General features: G+C 41.7%; 1 protein-coding gene across 2 annotated transcripts in view; it reads right to left on the bottom strand.

Moving 5' to 3' along the window:
* The window catches only part of LOC140734642 (A disintegrin and metalloproteinase with thrombospondin motifs 20-like), a 536,409-nt gene that overhangs the window by 322,567 nt on the left and 186,770 nt on the right, over nt 1-27,072 (bottom strand). The window contains exons 5-7 of one of the 2 annotated variants that reach the window (XM_073058884.1): nt 13,070-13,153; nt 10,205-10,329; nt 8,970-9,010 (exon numbers count right to left, since the gene is read on the bottom strand). In XM_073058884.1, the coding sequence (XP_072914985.1) occupies nt 8,970-9,010; nt 10,205-10,329; nt 13,070-13,153 (250 nt within the window). Of the gene's footprint in view, nt 1-8,969; nt 9,011-10,204; nt 10,330-13,069; nt 13,154-27,072 lie in introns of those variants that run through there. The other variant, XM_073058885.1, reaches the window with a different exon arrangement.

Raw genomic sequence — 27,072 nt, 5'->3', positions numbered from 1 at the left:
GGCCGAGATGGGATAGACTGCGCATACAACTACTGTTGCCCAGGTGGTTCACCAGTCACAGCTTTATAGGAGAGTGTTAACATTTCGGCTAGAATTTGCCAGAAGGCCTGTGAGAGACACTGATGTCAGCTGAAAATGGGTTCTATGGTCTGATGAAACCAATGTTGAGCTTTTTGGCCATCAGACTAAACGTTATGCTAGGCATAAGCCAAACACTGCACATCATCAAAAACACATCATCCCTACCGTGAAGCATGGTGGTGGAGGCAACACGCTGTGGGGATGCTTCACCGCAGCAGACCTGGAAGGCTTGTAAATGTAGAGGGTAAAATGAATGCAGCAAAATACAGGGAAACCTGATGCAGTCTGCAAGAGAACTGCGACTTGGGAGTTTTGTTTTCCAGCAAGGCAACGACCTCAGTATAAAGCCAAAACTACACAGAAATGGTTTAAAAACAACAAAGTTAATGTCATGGAGTGGCCAAATCAGAGTCCAAACCTCACTCCAATTGAGAATTTGTGGACTTGAAAAGGGTTATTCACTCATGGTCCCCATGCAATCTGAAAGAGCTTGAGTAATTTTGTAAAGAAGCATGGGGAAAATTTGCAGCATCCAGATGATAAAGACCTAACCATATAGACTCAAGACTGTAATTGCTGCCAAAGGTGCATCTACTAAATACTGACTTGAAGCAGGTGAGTAATTATGCAATTAATTATTTTGTGTTTTATATTTGTAATCTATTTAGATCACTTTGTAGAGATTTGTTTTCACTTTAACACAGAAATGTCTTTTTTCTGTTGATCAGTGTCAAAAAAAGCCAAATTAGATCCACTGTGATTTAATGTTGTAAAACAATAAAACATGAAAAATTTCAACGGAGAGTGAAAACTTTTCATAGGCACTGTATATACAGACCTCCAAACAGTATCAAATATATGGTCTACAAATTACAATGTGAGATAGAAAACACATGTCATAAGGCCACTGTTACAATGGTTATGGGGGATTTCAAAATGCAGGTACCATTCAAAATGCAGATTGGAAAAAAACACGTTGGTGCTGGATCCCAAGAGGGGGAATATGTAGAATGCCTTTGAGATGACTTGATAGAACAGCTGATGGTTGAGTCCACCAGGGAATTGTTATTCTGGACTGGGTGTTGTGCATTGAACCGTAATTAATTACAGAGTTTAAAGTAAAGGAACACATAGGAGACAGTGATCATAATTAGATTAGATTAGATTCAACTTTATTGTCATTGTGCTGAGTACAGATACAAAGCCAATGAAATGCAATTAGCATCTAACCAGAAGTGCGAAAGAATAGTGTTATTTACAAAATAACTGCGAATAAAGCTAAGTGCTACAGCACACAAATATAAAAGTACTGAGACAGTACAATATAGGTGCAATGCTGTTTAGCACTGTGATGTGAGGTTCAGCAGGGTCACAGCCTCAAGGAAGAAGCTCTTCCTGAGCCTGCTGGTGCGGGGGCAGAGGCTCCTGTAGTGCCTACTGGATAGAATTCGCCCTGCAATTTGAAAGGGAGAAGCTAAAGTCAGATGTATCAATATTACAGTGGAGCAAAAGGGATTGCAGAGACATGAGAAAGGGGCTGGCCAAAATGGATTGGAAGGGAATACTTAGCAGGGATGAAGGCAGAGCAGCAATGGCTGGAATTTCTGGGAGCAATTCAGAAAGCGCAGGATAGATACATACCAAAGAAGAAGTATTTTAAAGGCAGGATGACATAACCGTGGCTATAAAGAGAAGTCAAATCCAACATAAAACCAAAAAGTGGGCATATATTAGAGCAAAATTAGCAGGAAGTTAGAGGATGGCGAAGCTTTTAAAAATCAACAGAAGACAACTAAGAAAGTCATTAAGATGGTAAAGAAGGAATTCAAAAGTAAGCTAACCAATAACATTAAAGAGAACACTAAAAGTTTCTTCAGATTTATAAAGTGTAAAAGAGAAGCAAGTGTAGATATTGGCCCACTGGAAAATGATGATGACGAGGTGGTAATGGGTGGCAAGGAAATGGCAGATGAACTGAATAATTATTTTGCATTAGTTTTCACTGTGGAAGATACTAACAGGATGCCGGAAGTTCAGTGAAGTTCTCATTACTAGGGAGGAGGTGCTTGGCAAACTGAAAGGTCTGAAGTTAGGAAGTCACCTGAATCAGCTGCTGTACACTGCAGGGCTCTGAAGGAGGTTGCTGAAGATATTGAAGGCAATAGTAATAATCCTCTAAGAATCAATGGCCTCTGGCACGGCTTCAGAGGACTGGAAATTTGCAAATATCACTCCAAGAATGGAGAGAGGCAGGACAAAGGAAATTATATTCTGATCTCTGATCTCAGTGGTTGGGAAGATGTTGGAGTCGATCACTGTATATTGTTATATGGTTATATGTGGTTCTGGGATACTTGGAGGCACATGTTAAAATAGGCATTAACAGAAGTCAGCATGATTTCCTTCTGTGAAAACTCTGCCTGAAAGATCTGTAGGAATTCTTTGATTAAATAACAAGCAGGATAGACAAAGGAAAATTGGTTGATGTTGTACTTGGAGTTTCAGAAGGTCTTTGACAAAGTGCCACATATGAGCGTGCTTATCAAGTTACAGGAAAGATACTAACATGGATAGAGCATTGTCTGATTGGTAGATGGCAAAGAATGTGAATAAAGGGAGCCTTGTCTGGTTGGTTGACGGTGACTCATGGTGTTCCACAGGGGTCTGTGTAGGAACCGCTTCTTTTTATGCTTTATGTCAATGATTTAGATGATGGAATTGATGGCTTTATGGTCAAGTTTGCTAATGATATGAAGATAGGTGAAGGGGCAGGTAGTTTTGAGGAAACAAAGAGGCTACAAAAGAACTTAGACAGATTAGGAGAATGGGCAAAGAAGGTGGCAGATGGAAGACAATGTCATGTACTTCAGTAGAAGAAATAAAAGCATGGATTATTTTCTAAGTGAGAGAAAATTCAAAACTGAAGTGCAAAGGGACTTGGGAGTCATTGTGCAGAATTCCCTGAAGGTTAATTTGCAGATTGAGTCAATGGTGAGGAAGGTAAATACGATGTTTCCCTTCATTTTGAGAGGACTAGAATTTAAAAGCAAGAATGTAATGTTGTAGTTTTATAAGGCATTGGTGTGGCCTCACTTAGAGTATTGTGAGTAGTTTTAGACCCCTTATCTAAGAAAGGTCGTGCTGACATTGGAGAGGGTTCAAAGGAGGTTCACAAAAATTTTTCCAGGATTGAAAGGCTTATCATATGAGGTATAGCTCGGGGCCTGTGCTCACTGGAATTCAGAAGAATGAGGGATCTCATTGACACCTATCGGATGCTGAAAGTCCCTGATAGAGTGAACGTGGAGACGATGTTTCCTACGGTGGGGGTGTCCAAGACCAGAAGACACAGTCTCAGAATTGAGGGATGTCCATTTGAATGGAGGTAAGGAGGATTTTTTTTTTAACCAAAGAGCGGTGAATCTGTAGAATTCATTACCATATTCTGCCGTGGAGTCCAAGTCACTGGGTAGATTTAAGGCAGATTTTGACAGATTCTTGATTAGTCAAAGTGTGAAGGAATACGGGGATAAAGCAGCAGATTGGGGCAGAAAGGGAAATGGATCAGCCATGTTGAAAGGGCAGAGCAGACTCGATGAGCCAGGTGGCCTTATTCTGCATTATATCTTATGGTTTCATGGTCAACATTCCTCCCCTCCCCAACCCCGTCCTCACCGTTCCCCTGTTCTTCACAGCTCACTCCCTCAACACCACACCCCAATCACTTCTCACATCCCCTCCATTTTCACTGTGTCTCCCTTCTTCACAATTCACCACCTCATCACCATTACCCCCTCGCTGTCCCCATCCTCACCATTCCACCCTCATCCTCAATGACCCCCCTCCTCACCACTCCCCCTCCTCAATTTCCCAACTGTAACCTCCTTCCTCACTGTCTTCCCATCTTCACTGTTTCCTGCCTCACTGTTACCCTCCCCCCACATGGTTCCCCCATCCTCACCCTTCCTTCTCCTCCCCTTTCTCTACTAACCAACCTTGTCCACTTCACTTCTGCACCATCACCCTCTCCTCAACTTGCTCTTTTTCCTGTCTACCTGAGCACGTGGCTCTCAGTCCTGATGCAGGGTCACAATACAAAATGTCAACCATTTCTTTGCTTTTGCAGATGCTGCCAACCCATTGAGTTCCGCCTGTAGTTTGTTTTTTTTTTGGTCGACTTTGCCTTCTCTTGTGTCTCCAGAGTGAAAGTGAAAATCCCAGATTTCATGGAGCTAAGAACAGCAGTCAAGGAATTCAAATACTACAAAGAAATTCAATCCATGTGCATTCTGACTGAAGAAAATAGGGACAGAAATTAACCACTACAAATAAAGTAGTTGTTGCTGGGTAGAAGTGATTGATTCCCCGTGAAATAGTCCTGGTCCTGATAATCATGCACCATGGATGATCAACATACACTCAGCATTGATGCTTCAGCAAGTCAGAGAGAAACATCAAAGAAGATCACAGAGAGCAAAGTGAAGTGGTTTTCTGGAGTCAGGACAATTTATGTAAAAACACTGGGTAGAAACATAGCCACAGACATTCCTTCAATACAGTAATAGTAAATGAACAAGCAGCAAGGGGATTACAGAATGGACTATCTATCTACTAACTGGAAAGGGAATTTTGTTTGCCATTTTCTCCTCACTCTCTAGTTTCCTGACCATTTCTGGTATCTCCCTCGTGGTGTAAATTTAACAATTTACTCCCTCTGCAATGGCACTGCTAACCAAACTCCTTTCATTTGCAACGATAGACCACAAGGTTCCTAGATATTTCCGTCATTCTGATGGTGATTATGCATACAGCTGAACTGATTTCAGCAGATTCATCTACATGGTGAATTCACAAAATGTTTCAGGATCAACCTTGTTTCCACAAACTAGCCTGTGAAGAGGGAATGGGGAAATGGTCAGAGGAATGGAGAGTGTCCAGAAGGTTAAAGGAATGCAAAGGATTACGGAGGAAGGTAAGTGTAAGGACATTGGAGTTTAGGGTGGGTTAACGTAAATCATTACAGCACAGTACAGGCCCATTGGCCCATATGTTCTAGTAGACTAATGGGCCAAACAACTCTATGATCAGTCTGACCCTTCTATCTTACATAGGCCTCCATTTTTTTCCCATCCATGTGTCTATCTATCCCTGTCTGTACCACAATCTATTGCAGTGTGCTCCACACGCCTGCCACTCTATGTGAAAAAACTTACTCCTGACATTCTCCCTTATACTTTCGTCCAATCACCTTAGTAGAATGTCCTCTCATATTAACCACTGCTACTGGAGTAAAAGTGCAGGGTGTTCACTCTATCAATGTCTCTTACCATCTTGTACATCTTTATTATATCACCTCCTATTGCTCCAAAAAGAAAAGCCCTGGCTTTCACAAACTTTCCTTGTAAGACCCGCTCACTAATCCACACATCATCCTGGCAAATCTCCTCTGCACCCTCTATAAAGCTTCCAAATCTTCCTACAATACACGATCAGAACTGAACACAATATTCTAAGTGTGGTCTAAACACAATTTTATACAGCTGCAACATTACCTCGTGGCTCTTGAACTCTAACCCCTATCTAATGAAAGACAACACTCCATACACCTTCTTAACCACCCTATAAACTTAGCTGGCAACCTTGAGGGATCGATGGATGTGGATCCCCAAGATCCCTTTGTTCCTCCACACTGATAAGAATCCTTGTACCTACCTCAAAGATCAACCTTCCAAGGTGCATCACTTCATACTCTTCTGGGTTGAACACCATCTGCCATTTCTCAGCACAGCTCTGTATCCTGGCAGTGCCCTGTTGTAACCTGCAACAAACTTCTACACTGTCCACAATGTCACGAACATTTGTGTTATCTGCAAACTTACTAATCACTCTTCCACTTCCTCACTCTTCTGTTCCTCATTAAATTGTAGAATGCCTCGGGTTTTTCCTTAATCCTACTCTCCGTGCCCCCTTCTACTCTCCTAAGTCCCTTCTTATAACTCTCAAGATACCTGTCTGATCCTTGCTTCTTTAACCTTAAGTATACTTCCTTCTTCCTCTTATATGAATAGTCAGCTTCACTTGTCATTCATGGGTCTTACCCATAACCATCCTTTCTCTACCTTAATGAGAAAAACCTTTCCGGATCGCCAATGCAAGTGCTCCCTAAACAGCCTCCGCTTTTCTGCTGTACATTTACGTTCCCAAGACACTGCCTAATAGCATCATAGTTCGCCATCTCCAAACTAAATACTTTCCCACACTCTTTGCTCCTGTCCATGCCAAAGGTCACCCATCAAGAGGACTGTCACCTGACCAGGTTTATTACCCAGCTCTAGATCCAGTATGGACTTTCATCTAGTTAGCCTATCCACATACAGTACTGGGTCAGAAATCCTTCTTCAATACACCTAATAAGTCTGCCTCATCGAAACCCTTTGCCAAAAAATATTTGTGAAGTTGAATTCACCCATGATAACAATCCTGTTATTTATGCATCATTCTTAAATCTGCCTCCTGATATGTTCCAGAGTGTCTTTTGCTATTGGGTGAGTCTATAGAATACTTAGTAATACACTGATTGCTCCCTTCCTGTTTCTGACTTCCACCCACACTGACTCTTGGTTGCTGAAGAGAAAAAGATTAGGTGGGCAAATGTGATGACACTGTCAAGAACAAAGAGAATCCTAAAGCCTTGTATTATATTAAAGCAAGAGGGTCCACGAGTCCTGGGGTCAATACCCCGAAGTCAAGAAAGTCCACAGGGCAAAGCTGAAGGACAAAGTCCAGAGCTTGGCAAGTCCTGAGGTAAAAAACCTGAAACATCAAAGAGTAAAGTTGGTGAGTCCAAAAGTAGAATGCAAGTCCAGGCCAGTAACTGGAGGATGAAGGTCTGATGTTTACAGATCTGGGAGTCCAGGAGAGACTGAAGGTTGGAGACCCGAAGCCTGTGAGTTTGAGAGATTGGGACCAAGGACTAGAGGCTTGGAAGCAGTCTGTCGTGGGGTTGGAGGTCTGTGTGTGAAAGGCTGAGAAGGTGAGAAAGGGGCTTGTTTTGATGTTCCAGGCTTGTTTTGTTCTATTGTTTTTATTTCTTCTGCTTGTGTTTTTCTGTGTTCAAAACTGTGAGCATGCAATATTGATGGTGGAATCAGTGACAACACTTGTGAGTTGCCCCAGCTCATCCTTAGTTCAAGGCGAACAGCACATTTCACTATATGTATTTAAGTGCATGTAATCAATAAATCTGAATTGTTGAATAGTTAATAGTCTGCTGTACATCCCCCCCACCCCCAGAGTGCAGCCGAATGGTAAATGGAATCAAGTGGGTACAGATGAACTTGCCAGAGAGTTCTACAGTTGGAGTACTACAGAAGGAATGACATTGTTATACTGGAAGCTGGAAAACACCAAATAATCTGTGCCATAATTATGCCATACAACCTCAGGGATGATGCTGCTGAGCACATACTGTGACTACAATCTAAACTCTCCAGTCCATTAAAAACATCAGATATTCTGCAGATCCGGGAAATCTTTAGCAACACACACATTTTGGAGGAACTCAGCAGGTTAGGCAGCATCTTTGGAGGGGAATAAGGGCTAAGACCCTTCATCAGAAATGGAAAGAAAGATGGAAAAATACAGAATTAGAAGGTGGGGGAGGGGGAGTACAAGCCAGCAGGTGAGGGGGAAGGTGGGTGGGCGGGAGAGGGACAATGGAGTAACAAGCTGGGGGGTGATAGGTGGATGAGGTAAAGATCTGAAGAAGAAGGAATCTGATAATGTTGACAGTGCAGCATGGAAAAAAAGGAAGGAGGAGAACCAGAGTGGAGTGATGATGAGGTGAGGAGAAGACAAGGGGTGAGAGAGTAATCAGAATGGAGAACAGAAGAGAGAAGGGGGAGGGGGAATTAATTACTGGAAGTTAAGGACATCAACATTCATGTTATCCAGTCCTCAGTCCACTTCTTCAGATATAATGTATTTGTTAACTAATTACAAGCCTGTGATAGACCCTGTTATTGTCTTAATTTCTGATATCTAGCCTTTAGTTTTTAATTTTTCTCACACTGTATATAGAACATAGTATTATGTAAGGTGTACAGAAGAGGTTCAGCTAAATTTATTGCTCCTGCGAGGTGTGATCCGTATGTAGGTTCATAAACAACTATCACTCCAACACAATTCCATTATCTAGCATAATGTAACACAAAATAGTTGATAATGGAATAATTTTAAACATTCAAGGTATCTGCAGACTGGATAATCCTGTTATTTCAAATTTATATTCTTCAACTCAGAAAAAAATGATGTATGTGTATGTGTCTACGAGTGTATACTGTATGTGGATGTGTCTGTGTGTCTATTTGAGAGAGAGTGACAGAGATAGAGGCAGAGAGAAATGGAGAGAGGAATAGCTACAGAGAGGTGCCAAAACTGCAGAGATGAACAGGTAAAGGAAGAGTCAAGTGTGAAATCAAGCAAGAATGCTTTCTGCATAGATAAGATCAAAAACCCTGCAATTCATTTGAAATGGGGCATTTGACGATGTCTCAAAATTTACACTCTGTGATCACAGAGATACTCAGACATATTGTTGAACACCATTAAGAGAAAGCACACTGAAGGCAAATCATTGTAATAAAACAATCAAAGTTTCAGATAACATTCAGGCGAGCAATTTGGTGAAACATCCAACCCTTTCATCAGAAGTGCATCGCAGTGTGTTGTTCTACAGTTCCAAGTAAGCAAGGTCAGATCAATGGTTTTATGCTGAAACAATAATGAATAATTTGAATCTCATTACATTCTACGTCTCAACAGCATGAATCATGTACAGTATGCCCATTCTGCATAGTTAGCTGTGAAAGTTGGTCTGTTTCACTTACCCAAAGTATCACACTTGTTTCTAGCTCTACAAATGTCTTCCCTAAAATCAAACAAATTAAACTAAGTAAGAATTTTTAATGCAGATTGAAAATCTGTTCAGTCCCGACAGAGGAAATTGAAGTACAGCATTAGTGGAGGGTAAAGTTAGCGAACAATACATTCATCAACCTTTATTAAGAACTAGGAGTGATCTGGACTGGGAAGTGACTGGAACCAGAAGTTCGTAGGGCAGGTGTCCAAGTCACAGACAGGTGAAGAAAGACTTCTTCCCCTCTTGTCAGAGTTGCCCTAATTTGGAATCCAGCATGTCCAGAACTTAAGTTGGATACATGAATATTACGCTATGGTTAATCTGGATTCTCACTGCTAGTTGATATTTGAGAAGCAACATTTGCTTCCAACTGCAGTGTTAGTTCTCCAGGTCGTTCCCCACAATCAATTGATGACACCGATCATTACCTTTAGGTTAACAGTACTCAGCCCATGCATTAAACTAGATATTCCAAGGGAAATTCTATCCATTGGAGAAACCTTCCCTATTTTATGCACTGATACACAATATATTTACCAAATATATGTATATTATGATGTGCTAATCTTAGAAACTGTCACATAAAAATTGATATAACAATTTAGAATAGTATGGATTTTCTCTCTAAAGGTCACCTTATTGCAGGAAGATTCTGGAAGCTTTAGAGAGGGTGCAGAGGAAATTTACCAGGATGCTGCCTGGTCTAGAGGGAATGTGTTATGAGGATAGGCTGCGTGAGCTTGATCTTTTTTCTTTGGAGAATGGGAGGTGGGAGGTGACTTGATAGAGTAGTTTGATGATAAGAGGCCCAGATTGAGTGGTTAAAGAGAGATTTTTTTCCCAGGGCAGATATAGCTGATATCAGTGGGCATAATTTTAAGGTGATTGGATGAAAGTAAAGGGGGTATGTCAGAGGTAAGTTTTTGTTTTAGACAGAGATTGGTGGGTATGTGGAATGTCCTACCAGGGGTGGGGATAGTGGTAGATACAGCAGGGACATTTAAGAAACTCTTAAATAGGCACTTTGGTGATAGGATAAATAGAGGGCGTTATAGGAAGGAATGGTTAAATTGATCTTAGAGTAGATTAAAAGGTTGGCACAACGTAGTGGACTGAAGGGCCTGTACTGAACTGTAACGTTTTATGTTCTATGTCTGGAAAGCAATGCTCTGAAAGATGATGGCTCTATTGTGCCACAGTTACCTGGTCATTAGGACTGCAGTATCGTGGTGAAACGGGTGATTATCATCCAAGGTGTTCTGAGTCTGCTGCCACACACAGAAGTTATGAAGCGTTGTAGCTGCGTTAAAACTGATGGATGGGCCTTCCTGAATAAGCAAGGGGAAAAAAGGCATTAAAAGTGTGGAGCAGGGTTTTATTTTTCCCGTTTGAATAATACATAAAATTTCTGCAGCAATTCACATGGAGAGTTAGCATTTGGGGCCAAAAATCTATTTGTCTGGGGACCTTTGTCCTCACTTCAGCTGGATCAGGCAGTTCTTGGTCTCTACCTCCCAATTCACATGTCAAATACCAACACTTCAAAGTTCAAAGCTCAATATTGAAAATAAATTTATTATCCAATTATGTATATGTCACCATATACTACCTAGAAATATATTTTCTTGCAACATTCACAGTAGAACATCCTAGTGAAAATCAAATGGGCACTTGAAGAACTTAAGGGTAGCAGGAAAGATGGGATTGCAAAGGGCAAAAGGGTCCACAAAATGTCCTTTGTCAAGTATGATTAAAGAGAATCTGAAGGAATTTTACATCCACATGGAAAACAAGAGTACAACTCGGGAGATAGTAGGACTACCCAAGGATAAAGAAATGAATTTATGCTTTGAGTCAGGAATTGTGGGCGGATACTTTGCATCGGTATTCACCTAGGAGGACATGGAGGACAAAAAGATCAATATGCAGTGTGATAATGTGCTATTGCAATACTAAGACCAAGAAAGAGAAAAGAGCTGGTGCAGACACATTTGAAGAGCATGAGGTGGATAAGACCTTAGGCCCTGATGGGATATATCCTAGATTATTGAAAGAGGCAAGCACCCTAACCCTAACCCTATTACAGCTCAGAGTTCAGAGTTCAATTTTGATGTCATCTGTAAGGAATCTGAACATCCACCTCATGGAATGCGTGAGTTTTCTCCAGGTATTCCAGTTTCCTCCTACGGTCCAAAAACGTACCAGTTAGTAGGTTAGTTGGTCATTGTAGATTGCCCAGTGATTAGGCTAGGGTTGAAATTGGCAGTGCCCCTCAAAGGGCAGGAAGGGTCTGTTCTGATCTGTATCTCAATAAATAAATAATAGGATGGAGATTGCTGGGCCATAACCAAGATCATTGCTTCCTCAATAGCAACAGGAAATGTCCCAGAGGACTGGAGAGCAACCAGTGAAATAAACAGCAATTATAGTAGAAAATTATAGGTTGAAAGTGGCACATCAATGGTACTAATGCTGCTGGACAGCATTCTGAGAGATACCTTTGTGCAGGACAATTCACATCTTACTAACTTAATTGAGTTTTCTGAGGAGGTGACAAAAGTGATTGATGAAGGTAGAGCTGTGGATGTTGGCCACATGTATTTTACTAAGGCTTTTGACATGGTCCCTCGTGGTAGGTTGAACCAGAATATTAAGATGCAATGGATCTTAATATTTTATCTGAGTGTGAAGTGTCACATTTTGGAAAGTGCTATCAAGGTAGGACTTTCACAGTGAATGGAAGGACCCTATGAAGAGTTGCAGTACAGAGGAATTTTGAAGTCCTCTGTTCTTGAACCATTCTAGTTAGCCTCACACCCCTTTATCTATTACCCCCGTTGCTCCATGACCCTGTCATACTTTAAAACATTTTTATATTGCTCTTTACGTGCTGGTATTTATGTATTTATGAATATTTTATGCCACATTCATACTTTACCTTTAACTTTATTCTTATGTAATTCTCTAACCTTTATAATTGTTGAATGTTAATGTTGTTTTGTTTCGTATGTCATGCCTGACCAATATCCCAGAGATAATGTAAAACACAGCATCTGGTGAATAAAGTTGATTCTTGATCTTTGATCCTTTATGAGAGGACTCATAAGGATAGGACATGTATGCTGAATGACGGACAACATTTGGGAACAGATGGAACTTGCTGTTGCTACTCTTATAATTTAATAAATAGCTAGACTTGTGAAGGCACAGAGAGATATGAATCAAAAGATACTTGGGAGTGGGAGTAGGGTGCCATAGAATCGAGCAGTTAGCCCGATGCTGTTCCAGCTCAGGGCATTGGAGTTCAGAGTTCAATTCCGGTGTCCTCTGTAAAAGTTGGATGTTCTCCTGTGTGCACGTGGGTTTCCTCCGGGCACTCCGGTTTCCTCCCATATTCCAAAGACATACCACATAGTAGGTTAATTGGTGTTGTAACTTGTCCTGTGATTAGGCTCGGGGTCAATAGGTAGGCTGCTGGGTGGCACAGCTCATTGGGCTGGCAAGACCTGTTCCTCACAGTAACTCCAAATAGATAGAAGATAGAAAATAGATAAACAAATAAAAACAGCAAGATTGGTTAATGTTGGCCTTTATGGGCACAAGGAGCTCAGGTACGAATGATCCTGTAAAGATTATGAGTACTATCACTCTAAACTTTGACATGTAAGGTGTGGCAAACAGACAAATCAGCTGCATTTAGAATATATATTACAACACTGCGTGAATCTAATGGGTGTAGTAGCTCAGAAACACAACAAGCCCTGACTGCTGGGTTGAGTCCAGGAATTCCTGACCCCCTTGACTGCTGTGGAATCACCATCACAACAAATTTTGTATGAATTCAGGGGAATGTCCTGTTCACAAATCTGAAAAAATAGTGCAATGGGCCCCAGATGCCCATTAACGCACACCAACCAAAAGTTGACCGAAGAATATATCGCACATTTAAGTCTGGGTATCTTTTTGTACCAATTTCTAAATAATCCACATTACATCTACGTAAACCTTTGGATTACACTCATTAACAATAATATTCTGGTAGAGACTTTAACAAAAGCTTTGACTTACTTGCTCATTGTGAATCACAACTAACTTGACAACAACAATGTTGATCAGGTTTCCCACACTGGAATCTCGGTAGATTGTAGCCACCTAAAACAAGCACAGATTAAAGAGACGGGTCGTGTTGTAAAAACCATTATACAGGAAGGTTAACGTTTAATGGAGACTGTGAATTGACATTCCCACAGTTAAGCACACAGATTTGGCTTTCAAAGTGACTACTATGAATTGGAGTCAAGTGAGAGAGGTTGCTAATAGGAACAATGATTCATCTCTAAATGTCAGGAGAACCGAATTGCTGCACAATCTTCCAAAATGAAAGCCCGGGTCCAATATTGTTGCTGATACATCATTTTTCCATCTTTTTCATGATTAATGTTTGAGTATTGCTGTGATAGATGTTATTTACTACAACGTATCTACTTTGGTAACAGCTAAGTTCAATGAGAGAAGGTGGGTTTAACTGCGGAGCAACTGAAAGTTGATGGAACCAAATTGTCCAATCGCAGATAATACAATAATTGGTCACCTCTATTTTAATCTATCAGAGATACCCCTCACAAACGTCCCTGTAGTTCAACAAGCGTCTTAACTTTCTTTTCCAGTTTTGGTGAGGAGTCCTCAACCTGAAACAATAACTCTCGCTCTCTTTCCACAAATGCATCTTGATCTATTAAGTATCCATGGCAGCTTCTATTCTTTAGTAACATAATACGCAGCTATAATGCATGAGCGAAGGAGACTGATAGAATAAAAACCTCCTTTCATACTTTCTGTGCCATCTCTGCACTCCCATTGCCTGGCCCATAGGAGAACAGCCATTTTATTATTTCACTTAAATGCTAACACTAAGCCTTGGGACGTTAGACTGAGCTTGCAGTGTTTAGAATTAGAATTAGTTTTGTTTTCACTGACATGTCATGGAATTTGTTGTCTTTTGGCAGTACAGGCATAACAAACTACTATATGTGCAAAAGTGGAATAGAGAGGTAGTGTTCATATGTTCATGAACCATTCAGATATGTGATGGAAGGCAGAAAAAAGCTGATCATAAAATAGTGAGGTGGATCTTCAGGCTGCTATACCTCTTCCCTGATGGTAGTAATGAGAAGAAGTCATGTCCTGGATGGTGAGAGTCCTTAATGTTGGACGTCATCTTATTGAGGTGGGGAGGCTTGTGCCTGTGATGGAGCTGGCTGAGTCTACAATGTTCTGAATTCACTTACAATCTTGTGCATCGGAGCCTTCATACCAGACAGTGATTCAACCAGTCAGAATGCTCTCCTCCATATATCTGTAGAAGTTTACAGGAGTCTTTGGTGATATACCCCAGCAAATTTGTATGCAGTTCTGGCTCCACATTGGTTACACTGGAGAGGTTGCAGAGGAAATTCACCAGGACGTTGTCAGGATTGGAGAACTTCTGTTATGGGAAGAGACTACAGAGACTGCTTTTGATTTTCCTGCAGCAAAAGAGTGACCTGATAGAAGTATAGGAGATGAAAATCAAAAAAAGAAAAATTCAGATTCTGGAAATCTGAAATAAAGTAACACCAATAATTAAGGAGACAGTAGGTTAGGCAGCATCTCTGGAAAAAGACATAGATTCAAAATTTCAGGTCAAACAACTTTCATTAGAATGGGTATTATGAGGGGCATAGATAGGGCAGATCATCGAAATCTTCCCATGCTAGGGTATTCAAATCCAAATGAGCAGAGTTTGAAGGTGAGAGGAAAGGGGATCAGAGGGGAAAGTTCTTTCTTTACCTGATAATTGGATCATGCTGACACAGGTGGAGGTAAACTCAAATGCAGTCAGTATGTTTAAGTGGCATCTTAATACCCATAAATAGAAGCATACACTGCACTGCACTTTCTGCACTTTATTCCACATTGTTATTATTTTTCATTCTTCTATCTTTATTCTGTATAATGATTTCGATCTGTATGAGCAGTATGCAAGACAAATTTTTTTCTGTGTCTTGGTAGATGTGACAATTATAAACACCAATACCAAGAAGGTGAGCAAAAGGAAATGAGTGAACATAAAGTTTAGCATGGATACTGTGGGCAGAAGGGCCCATTTATGTTCTGTATATGTAAAGATAAACATTCACCCACTTCAAACATCAGAATCAAAATCATCCTCGGCAGTAACTCAGCAAGATCAACAGATATCAGTCAAGATCTGGGACATTTGCTGAAGTCCTCTCCCTCTCAGTAGTCAAAAGGTCGGTTGTTCTTGGTGAATGTCCCAACAGCTGGAGTCAAATATACTAGTCACCAAGGCCCATGTCCAAAACAACACTTTGGTCATATAGCAACTGCAATACAGGTTGTGATAGAAAACAGAATATTACAGCACAGTACAGGCCATTTGGCCCACAATGTTGTGCCAACCTTTTATCCTACTCCAAGGTTAACCTAACCCTTCTCTACCACATAACCCTCCATTTTTTCTTTTATCCATGTGCATAGGAGTCTCTTAAATCTCCCTAATGTATCTGCCTCTGCCACCATACATGGCAGTGTGTAACCGTGCACTTACCATTCCATATAAAGATTTTTCTCTGACCTGCTTTCTTCCAATCACTTTAAAATTATAGAAACATAGAAAACCTACAGTGCAATACAGGCCCCTTGGCCCACAAAGTTGTGTCGAACATGTCCCTACCTTAGAAATTACTCGGCTTACCTATAGCCCTCTGTTTTCCTCAGCTCCATGTACCTATCCAAAAGTCTCTTAAAAGACCCTATCATATTCCCCTCCACCACTGTTGCTGGCAGCCCATTCCACGCACTCGCCACTCTGAGTAAAAAACTTACCCCTGACATCTCCTCTGTACCTACTCCCCAGCACCTTAAACCTGCGTCCTCTTGTGGCAACCATTTCAGCCCAGGGAAAAGCCTCTGACTATCCACACGAAATTGCTAGCCTGGGAATAAGGCACTGGTTGTCCACTCTATCAATTTGAAAAAAAAAATGCTGAGTAATAGTTTGGGAAAACATGGAATCCTGACTGTTGCTGAAATCAGACTCATTTCCCTGGTGTATTGAAGAGCTGCACAATAGTGGCTGGCTGATGGATTGGGAGCCACAGCCGATGAAATTCCCCGGTGGCCCTCAGAATGCTGGATGCCCAGCCACAGTTTACTCACGGTGGAGCTGACAAAACTCCTCACAGGAAGGAGAGCCTCAACTTTGTCGGATCCCTCCCACCTCACCCCTCCACAGGACACCATAACTATGGATTAAAGCAGCTCATAACACAGGTTGAAAGAACAACACCTCATATTCCATCTGGGTAGCCTCCAACCTGATGGGATGAGCATCGACTTCTCTAACACCCGGTAACCATGCCCACCTTGTTCCTCACACTCAACTATTTGTTTTCTCTCAGTCTGGTGGTTCTCTCACCCCTTCTCTATTCCTCATCTGCCCATCACTTCCCTCTGGCTGTCCACTTCCTCTGTTTTATTTCATGGTCCACTCTCCTCTCCAGTCAGATTCTTCTTTCTTCAGCCCTTTAACTGACCTACCTATCACATCCCAGCATCTCACATCATCGTGCCCTCTCCTACACTCCCTGCCCATCTGATCTCACCTGCCAGCTTGTATTCTTTCACTTCCTGCACCTTCTTATTCTGGCATCTGCCCCTTCCTTTCCAGTCCAGATGAAGGGTCTCAACCGGAAGTATCAACTGCTCATTTCTCTCCATTGATGCTGCCTGACCTGCTGAGTTCCTCAGCATTTTGTGTCTGCTGCTTTGGATTTCCAGCTTCTGCAGATTCTCTGTTGCTTATATTGGGCTGGGGACATTAGATCTCACTTGTAGTATGTGCACAGCAACATCCCCACAGTTATATTTACCCATTATGGCACAAACTATTTACTGTTTTCCAGCTCTCAGCAGGATAATCTCACTCTCTCTGTAGTCTCTGTATTCTCTCTGAAAAGTTCATCTGCTTCCATTTGATTTCCCCCCTTTCTCTTTTCCATTCCCCATTCTGGCCCCACTCTTATCCCTTCCCTTCTCTTTACCTGCTCATCACCTCCTCCTGGTCCTCCTCTTCCTTCCCTTTTCCCCATACTCTTCTCTCCTATCAGATTCCTTGTTCTTCAGCCATTTACCTTTAAGTCCTATCAAAGTTCAAAGTAAACTTATTATCAAAGTACATGTATGTCGCCATATACAACTCTGAGGTCCGTTTTCTTGCGCGCACTCAATAAATCCATAGTAGAGTAATAACAGTAATGGAATTAGTGAAAGACTGCACTAACTGGCATTCAGCCAGTTTGCAAAAGACAACAAAATGTGCAAATATAAAGCAAAAGAAATAATAATAAATAAATAAGCAATAACTATTGAGAACATGAGATAAAGAGTCTTTGAAAGAGAGTCCATAGGCTATGAGAATATTTCAATGATGGGGCAAGTGAAGTGGTGTGATGTTAACCCCTTTGGTTCCAGAACCTGAGGGTGGAGGGGTAACAACCGTTCCAGAACGTGGTGATGTAAGTCCTGAGCCTGTAGCTTCTTCCTGATGCAAGCAGTAGGAAGAAAGCATGCTACTCCCTGTTTCTCATTTCAACACCCTTGCCCACCCGCTTACCTGGTCTCACATATCACTTGCCAGCTTGTACTCCTTCCACTCCCCATTACTTCTTATTCTGGCTGCTTTCCCCTTCCTTTCCAGAGTCATTGAATGGTCTCAGCCCAAAATTTCAGCTGTTTATCCCTCTCTCCTATTGATTTCCTCCTGCTTTTTGTGTTTTCCCCTTTGGTTCTGATTACCAATAATTTACACTATGGGGTTTTGTGTGTGCTTCTCCTACAACAATCCTGCCTACTCATTGACATTCAACGGCAGGATATGTAACTCTGTGCTCAAAACTATGGTAATTGTTCAAGTATAATTCAGGAGAACCTTATCTTGGCACAGCCCATGTTGCATTTACCACGTCTGCACTCATTTCAGGAAGGCAATAACTGACCTCTTCAATCTGTGATGCATGTGATCACTCTCGCCTTGCCTGTCTGCTGGAGGCTGGAATAGACTGAACTGGCTGTGGAGTCACTAGATCAATGCTCGTCTTTCTGTTGCAATGAAAATTAGCGCTGGCTCCACAGGAGCACAATCAGCTTGCCCGAACTTGGCAGCCTGCAAAATGACAACTTATACTGAGATGTTTTAACTGAGCACCTGAATCAACGAGGCCTGGTAGGCTGGTAAATGGGGCTGCCATTGATCGGCAGCTGATACCAGCACGGACCTGGTGGACTGTATCTCATCTACATTTCTAGGGTTGGTCGCTGGTGGCTATTGGCTTTCTGTTGGGGGACATGGAGGTGGTTTCATGCTGATCACACATAATCAGCTATGGTTGAGTGGTGGAGCAGACTTGATGGCCAAATGGCCTAATTCTTCTCCTGTGTCATATTGTATGTTGTCTAATGATTCCAATTATTTAATACATGGAGGGGTGACATAATCTGAGGATTAAACTGGAGCAATAACAATGTACAAGGATGTGCCAGCCGTCCACAGAAAGTTTAGTGCTGAGGGTAACCTTTACCATCAACAGCAAGCTGCTTGTTTTCCTTCCAGAGGTCTCCCGGCTTCCAAAAGAAGAAAGCCCTTAAGGCGTTTTTTAAAAAGGACTTTGAAAAAAGGTCAATTGGCATCAAACTCCAGCTACAGAATATGCCCACTGTCTAAACAAGAGCCTGAAAAGACCTCCTCAAATATCCTCACCACCAGGCCTCAGGCTCCAGCTCACTGAGTGGTTTTATCAGGAGAAGATTACATTGGAATGAGTGCAGGTGCACACTCCTCCTCGTCAGTGGTCCTGACATATAATGTTTGCCTTTATTTAATCTGTTCCCAGGGCTTCAGATAACTGGAGTTCAACAGCAGAAAGAATTTAAATGCAGACTTTTTTCAGTAAAAGAATATTAATGCTTCATGCAAAAACTTGTTGGAGAATTTCATTCAAACTATTATCTACAAATAAATTAAAATCATTTTAATGCTGTGGTGCCTTGCAGTAAATGGTTCAGAAAGCACATTATATTTTGATGACTGCATTGGTTCTGTGGTATGCATTTAAACACTAAAATCGATGTTTCAAACTATTTGCTGTAAGGCACCTCAACAAAAGCCATTTCAAACTTTTCTTCTTCAGCAAATCTGAGTTACTAATTTGAGAAAAATGGTCAGAATTAATCTGAAAACCGGATTAATCTGGAGCTTACTTCCATCATAGACAGCCCACTATGGGACAAACCCTTCTCATCAGCAATGGCGTCATCAAGAAGCAGTGTTCAAATTGGCGGCACCCATCATTAAAGACTCTCACCATCCAGGTCAAGCCTTTGTCTCATTGCTACCATTGGGGAACCTGAAGACCCAGATTTAAGAACAGCTTCTTCCCATCTGCCATCCACGAGCACTACAGTCGGCCCTCTTTATCCGCGAGTTCTGCATGCGCGATTTCAACCAGCCGCAAATCGAGAAAACCTGGAAATGCTCTTCCAGCACTTGTTGTTCAAGCAATGTTCGCCTCGCGTCTCGTTTATTTGCTACTTTGTTCCTGTGAAAAAATGGCTCCTAAACAGCAATTAGGTGGTCAAAGCAATTCCTCAAAGGCTAAGAGGGAGTGTAAAGTGCTATCTCTTGCCGAGAAAGTAGAAATATTAGATCTTTTGAAAAGTGGCATGTCGCATTCTGAACGTAAAGAACGTAAAGATCACAGGAGAATCGGCATCGGTTAATGCCGAAGCCGCAGCAGTGTTCCCAGAGGAGCTGCAATTCTGCAATTCTGAAGTCTCGACATTCAACGCTTGAAGATCCTCAGCCCTCAAACTCCACAGTTCCTGATGTTAATATTATTGAGCCTCCTCCAAAGCGTCCTTATTCCCTAAACAAGACAGTGTAACAACTACTGTACAAGTTGTTCAACATTACAAGTTTTACTCGTTTGATCATTGTTTGCCTCGCGTCTCGTTTGTTTGCTGCTTGTGTTGTGAGCGAGAGGAACATGTACAGTTTTTTTTGTCAATATTCCCTAAACAAGACAGTGTAACAACTATTTACATAGCATTTACATTGTATTAGGTATTATAAGTAATCTAGAAATAATTGAAATTATACAGGAGGATGTGCGTAGGTTATATGCAAATACTGCAACATTTTATATAAGGGACCTGAGCATCCACTGGAAGTCCCGGAACCAATCCCTCGCGGATAAGGAGAGCGGACTGTATATCTTTATTTGTCTTTTACGCGATTTATTTTTGTATCTTATCGTACTTTTTATGTATTGAACTGTACCACTGCCATTAAATAACAAGTTTCATGATGTAAATTAGTAGGAATAAACCTGATTCATTTTTAGATATTGTCCAGGTACTTCTTTGCTGTTAGTGGGGACCATGGCTGGCTAACCTCCATTCAGGGGCCTCCTTGTTGTCCTGTTCCATCTCTTAAAGGAAAACCACACACACTTCAAACTGTCTGCCTCAGATTACAGCCTGCACTCAATATTGTTCTGGTAATGTTCACACTTTATCTGCAAAAGGAGCTCAATGGAGCCTTATTCTAAGTTTTCCTGCCCAAGCCAGGAACAGTGGACTTACTGTTATTTCTTAGGTTTTTTGTTCCTCCACACTGAATCTTTGATGTGACTTGGAACTTCCTCAATTGTACGAGGGAACACTGTAGGAAACAGGGAGACACATTGCTGTGGGTCGTATGCATTCCTATGGAAATGCTCCCAAGTTACTATGGCACTGAGCTGTATTGGCCAATACGTGGTTACGTCTGAAAGAAGACGTTCTTTCCAAGCTATCTGAAAAACTTTCAGTAGAGGCCCAGTGACTTTAGAGAGCATATGTTCTACATAGCTGCCCTTGTGTTGATGAACATTTTGGCAGCAACCGCCCACCGTTGCTATAGTCCAGGTTTGTTCAGCTGTCGCCTTTTGTTGGAAAATATACAAGCAACTAAGTAAAGCAGAACTGGGCAGAACTTTGACTGAACTTCCTCCTCCATGGATTTCCTTCCTACATACTAGTGAAAGATCTTTACAGTCAGATTGGCTGACTTAATTAACAAAATAACTAAAAAAAAATCATTTGTAGTTTGCAAAATTTGATGGAATTTTGTCCTTAACTTCTCAAATACAGCTCCATGGATTAAATATTGCTCTAGATTAAATATGACAGAGTCAATAATTTAAGAAAATAGTTGCTGCCTGTAATTACAGGGCTTACTTTGAGGAAAACTTCAGATTGTGTTTCTCAAATATTTTCTTAAATTATTGACTGTCAGAAAGTATAATCAGAAAATTGCAAAAAGATGAATTTGAAAGGAAATGACTTATAGCATACTGGGTGGTAAACCGATCTGGAAGACAGCACTCTGAAATTAGTTTTTTATTCTCACATGTACCAAGATACAGTGAAAAGCTTGTCTTGAATACTGTTCATACACATTATATCATTACACAGTGCATTGAGATAGGACAGGCTGACCTGAGCCCATCCCGTCTGTCTGTGTCGGACCCATCTCCCTCTCTTGTCACTACCACCTCAGATATGAGGTACAGGAGACTTCACCGGCTACCCTTGCCTCAGCGCTGAACTGGCTGCGTGGCTCTGGACTCACTTTCAGGGACTCTGCAGCTCATCCTCAGTGTGTTTATTTGTTTACTTTGTTATTTGCTCTATTTGTTCTTTTTCACACAATCACTGTTTGTTGGTTTTTGTTGTGTGTGGTTTTGAACGGATTCTGCTGTGTTTCGCTCTTTTGAGGCTGCCTGCAAGAAGATGAATCTCGAGGTTGTAAACGGTAAAAATTGAACTTTGAACAAGGTAAAAAAAAATTAACAATGCAGAATAAAGTGAAAAATCTACCAGAAAAGTACAATGCAGGTAAAAGATAAAATGCAAGATTGGGAAGCCAAGAGTCCAATTTATTGTACAAGAGGTCCATTCAAGTGGCTGATAACTTCGGAGAGAAGCTATCCTTCAGCCTGATGGTTCATGCTTTCAGACCTTTGTGTCTTTTGTCCAACGGGAGAGGGGAGAAGAGAGAATGTCCAGGGCGAGTGGAGTTTTTGATTATGCTGGCTGTTTTCCTGAGGCAACAAGAAGTATAGAGTCCACAGAGGAGATGCTGCTTCCTGTGATGTGCTGAGTTGCAGCCACAACTTCTCTGCATCTTCTTGGAGTCATGTGCAGAGTAGTTGCCATGCCAAGCTGTTATATATCCAGATGGGATGCTTTTTGTGGTGCAGCAATAAAAAAAATTGGTGAAGGTTTGTAACACGCTGTAAGGTTTCACTGCTAAGGTCAATGTAATGGCTTCTATGTAATGTTCCACTGTCAGGGTAATGCTTTCTCTGTAGCAGCAATGTTTGGGTTATGACTAGAGATAACAGGGCTTTGGCATGTATGTTATCCAATGGGAGAAATGTTGTTCTTTCTGGTGAGTCTGGAAGAGAGATTTTCGTGGTCTTTCGTCGGGGAGTGATGGAGAGAGAGGACGCAAATGGAGAGAGTTGGAAGACCACTGGACGCAGTGGACTGAGGAGCGAGGGTCCGAGGGCTGGCTATGCTTGGAGGTCGATGAGAATAAATGAGTGAATAGTGAGCTCCAATGATGCGCAATAGACTTTTTCCTTAAAATGGGCCCTTTTTCTTTTTACTTTCTTTACTAACCCTCTATCCAGATTAAGATTTATAAAGTTCAATCATTTAATTGCATATGGTGTACTGTCTGATATTTTGCGGTGCAGATTTGTAACCGGGCAACACATCACACAGCATCCACACAAATGAAATTTCTCAGTTTGGCGGGGCCAGAAGTTGTTCTCCCCTAGGTGAACACATGCTGGCCGAGCCTGAGGGTTACAGGTTGATAGGGTCAAGCCAAATTTCCTTAGCCTCCTGAGGACTTGGGTTCAGATCTAACTCAGAATGAAAAGGAACATTACTTCATCTTCCCTGATGAAGATGAGGAGTTTGTTATCGAAATGTTGATTATAATAAATACCTGTACCTGGCTGGAAGCCCGAGAAGTGTTTATTCGTCATACACGCTAGGTAAGCACTAGATCCTTTTTTAACTCCTCTTCTTTGAAACCCAGATCAGCAAAGGATCCCAGTAGACAGAGCTGCTGCTACACAGACCTGAGGACTTGGGCTTAGTTCTGACCTCCAGTGCTTCCACCTTTAGTGGATCCGACCTCCATTTAGTATTGGTGCCCCAACAGTAGGAAGGCTTTCCTCAATTACTACTATCCAATAGCACGGACATCAATCATAATGAAGTGCTTTGAGAGACTGGTTCTGATACAAACCATACTCCTACCTTGGAGACTACCTGGGTCCACTTCAACTTATCTACTGCCACAACAGGTCAACAACTGGCACAACTTTACTGGCTCTGCACTCTCTTCAGGACCGTCTGGGCAACAGAAACTCATACATAGGGTTGCTGTTCAGCGACTACAACATACTGTTCAATATAATCATCGCATCAAAGCTAAATTAACAAGCTGATAAAATAGGGCCTCTGTAGCTCCCTCAGCGATTGAATAGTTGACTTTCTCATCGGTAGACCTCATTCTGTTCAGTATCATTAACATCTCCTCCTCACAGTGACCATTAACATTGTTGAACCTCAAGACAGTTTGCTTCGTCCCTGTTCTACTCTCTTTGTACCATCGACTGTGTGACAAAATACAGCTTCAATGTCATCGACAAATTCACCAATGACACCATTCCTGTTGGCTGAATCACACCTTGCATTGAGCTACACAACACATGGATGAGTGGTGTCGTAATAACTACCACTTCCTCAGCATCAGAGAAACCAAGGAACTGATCTCTAACTTCAGAAAAGTCAAGAGAGATTGGGGATCAGAGGGAGTTAGCAGTTTCAATTTCCTGGACATTAACACCTTGGATGATCAGTTCTGGGCACAGCACATAGATGCGATCATCAAGAAGGACTCCAACCAACTTCAACACATACAGCATAGAATTCAAAGTTCAAAGTAGCTCTATTATCAAAGTACGCATATGTCACCATACATAATCCTGAGATTTATTTCCTTCCAGGTATACACAGTAAATCGAAGAAACCCAGTAGAATCATTGAAAGACCACACCCAATGTACAAACCACCTATGTGCAAAAGACAAAAGACAGTGCAAATACAAAAGAAAAAACATAGTAATAATTAAATATGCAATGAACATCGAGAACATGAGATGAAGGGTCCTTGAAAGTGAGTTAATAGGTTGTGTGAACAGTTCAGTGATGGGATGAAGTTGAGTGCAGTTATCCCCTTTGGTTCAAGAGCCTAATGGTTGAGGGATAATAATTGTTTCTTTACCTGGTGGAATGAGTCCTGATGTTCCTGTAGCTTCTTCCTGATGGCAGTAGTGAGAAAAGAGCATGGACTGGGTGGTGGCAGCCCTTGATGATGGATGCTGTTTTCCTGTAGTAGTACTCCATGTAGATGTACTCAATGGTGGAGAGGCCTTTACCCGTGATGGACTGAGCCGTATCCACTACTTTTGTGGAATTTTCCATTTGAGGACATTGGTGTTTCCATACCAGGCTGTGGTGTAGTCAGTCAATATACTCACACCACACATCTATAAAAGTTTACCAAAGTTTTAGATGACATACCTAATCTTTGCAAACTTCTAAGGAAGTAAAGGCACTGTTGTGCTTTCTTTGTAATAGCATCTATGTGCTGGGTCCAGGACAATTCCTCTGATATAATAAGACCGAGGAATTGAAAGTTGCTGTCACTGTCCACCTCTGATACCCCAATGAGAAATGGTTCATGGACCTCTGGTTTACTCATCCTGAAGTCAATAATCAGCTCCTTGGTCTTCGTGACATTGAGTGAGAGGTTGTTGCTGTGGCACCACTCAGCCAAATTTCAATCTCCCTCTTAAATGCGAGTCAGCTAACAACAGTGGTTTCATTAGCAACTGAAATGTGGCATTGGAACTCTGCATAGCCTCATGATCATAAGGGTTAAGTGAGTAGAGCAGGGGGCTAAGCACAAAGCCTTGTGGTGCAGCTGTGCTGATGGAGATTGTAGAGGAGATGTTGTTACCAATCTGAACTGACCGGGGAATGCAAGTGAGAAAATCGAGGATCCAATTGAACAAAATTTTTTTGAGGCTAAAGTCTTGTAGCTTCTTGATTAACTTTGATGGAGTGATAATATTAGATGCTGAGCTGTAGACCATCCTGATGTGGTCCAGGTATTCCAAGGCTGAGTGAAAAGCCAATGAAATGGCATCTGTGGTAGGCAAACTGGAGAGGATCCCAGTTACCTCTTAGGCAGGAGTTGATATATTTCATCACCAGCCTCTCAAAGTATTTCATCACAGTGGATATAAGTGATACTGGATGATAGTCATTGAGCAAGATTACCATGTTCTTCTTTGGCACCATTATAAATTAAGCCTTCTTAAAGCAGATAGATACATAAAACTGCTGAAGCAATAGGTTAAATATAGCCAGTATATCAACCGGGGTTTTTAGTACTCATCCAGGTATCCAGGTCCAGAAGCTTTCTGACTGGTCCAGACTGGCATTCACATTGGCCTCGAAGACTGAAATCACAGGGTCATAGGGGGCGGTGGGAGAACTGAAAGTTCATCCATGTTTGATGGTTAAAGCTAGTGTTACGAATGTGCCACAAATCTGAGGGGCCGAAGGGTACAAAGTAGCCCCCTCCTTTTTGAGAATCGCAAGATCGCTATTAATTTGGGTCTGGGACCCAGGAAATGAGAGAGAGACGTCCAGAATACACGAGGCTTGGAATGTGTCCTGGCCTCAGCAAGGCGGAACCATTGATAACGGCTATTGTCTCTTGGAGACGGAATTGTGTATTAAGTACTGTACTATTCATTGAAGCCCTCAGGGAATGACCAGAGTGGGCTGGTTGAGGGATTGCATCATCCCAACCTGATTGACATCTGAGACCCCGTGAGTAAGGATAAAAGAGGGTCTAGGGAACAACCCCTTTAGACGCACCAGGAGAAACGCTAGAAATTCCGTGACAGCGTTTAATAGCGACAGCCGGTGGGGGGCTCGCGTGCGTCCTTTCCCGTTGCCTGGGATTGGGGCCTTACCACGGAAGGACGGCTTTAGCTAAAGGAGAGGCCATAAGTGAACGGCCACACCAACGGAACTCTCAAAGGATCGAAATCATAAAAAGGAAAAGCTGGCAAGTTCTAAAAATCTCTCTCTTGACTCCAACCAAAGGCTGCAGCCTGAATGAACTGAGTGACTTTTATATTTCCATCGGACAATACATTATCCCCTAGACAACGATAGAGCTATTTCTTATTGATTATTATTATACCCGCACTTTTAGATTTAGTATTGACGACGTATATTATCTGTATGTTTGCATTGATGTTATTTTTGTGTATTTTTACTAATAAATACTGTTAAAAATAGTACCATCAGACTTCAACGGACCTCTCTATCTTTGCTGGTAAGTGACCCAGTTACGGGGTTCATAACACTAGCATAGAAGGAACTGAGCTGATTCAGGGAGCAAAGTGTTGTATCAACCCATGTCACTTAGTTTCACTTTGGAAGAGGTAATATTATTTAAGCCTGGCCACCGCTGTTGAACATCCTTCAGTGAATCAAGCTCGGTCCGGAATTGGCTCTTGGCATGTGAGATGGCTTTTTGGAGATTGTGCCTGGACCTCTTGTATCTTACTTGTTCGCCAGACCTGAATGCCACTGATTTGGTCCTCCACAGATTGCACATCTCATGTTTGATCAAGGGCTTCTGGTTGGGGAAGACACTGAATGATTTTGTGGGGAAACACTTGTCTATGTCTGTTTTTATAAAATCTGTGATCACCGTTGCGTATTCATTCAGATCTACAGATGAGTCCTCCAACACACCCCAATCCACTGACTAGAAGAAATCCCATAGACGCTCTTCTGCTC

The sequence above is a fragment of the Hemitrygon akajei genome, chromosome 10, assembly GCF_048418815.1.
Source record: "Hemitrygon akajei chromosome 10, sHemAka1.3, whole genome shotgun sequence".
NCBI classification, from domain to species: domain Eukaryota; kingdom Metazoa; phylum Chordata; class Chondrichthyes; order Myliobatiformes; family Dasyatidae; genus Hemitrygon; species Hemitrygon akajei.
The sequence above is the reverse complement of the archived record's forward strand: the minus strand, read 5'-3'. Positions and strand labels throughout refer to the sequence as shown.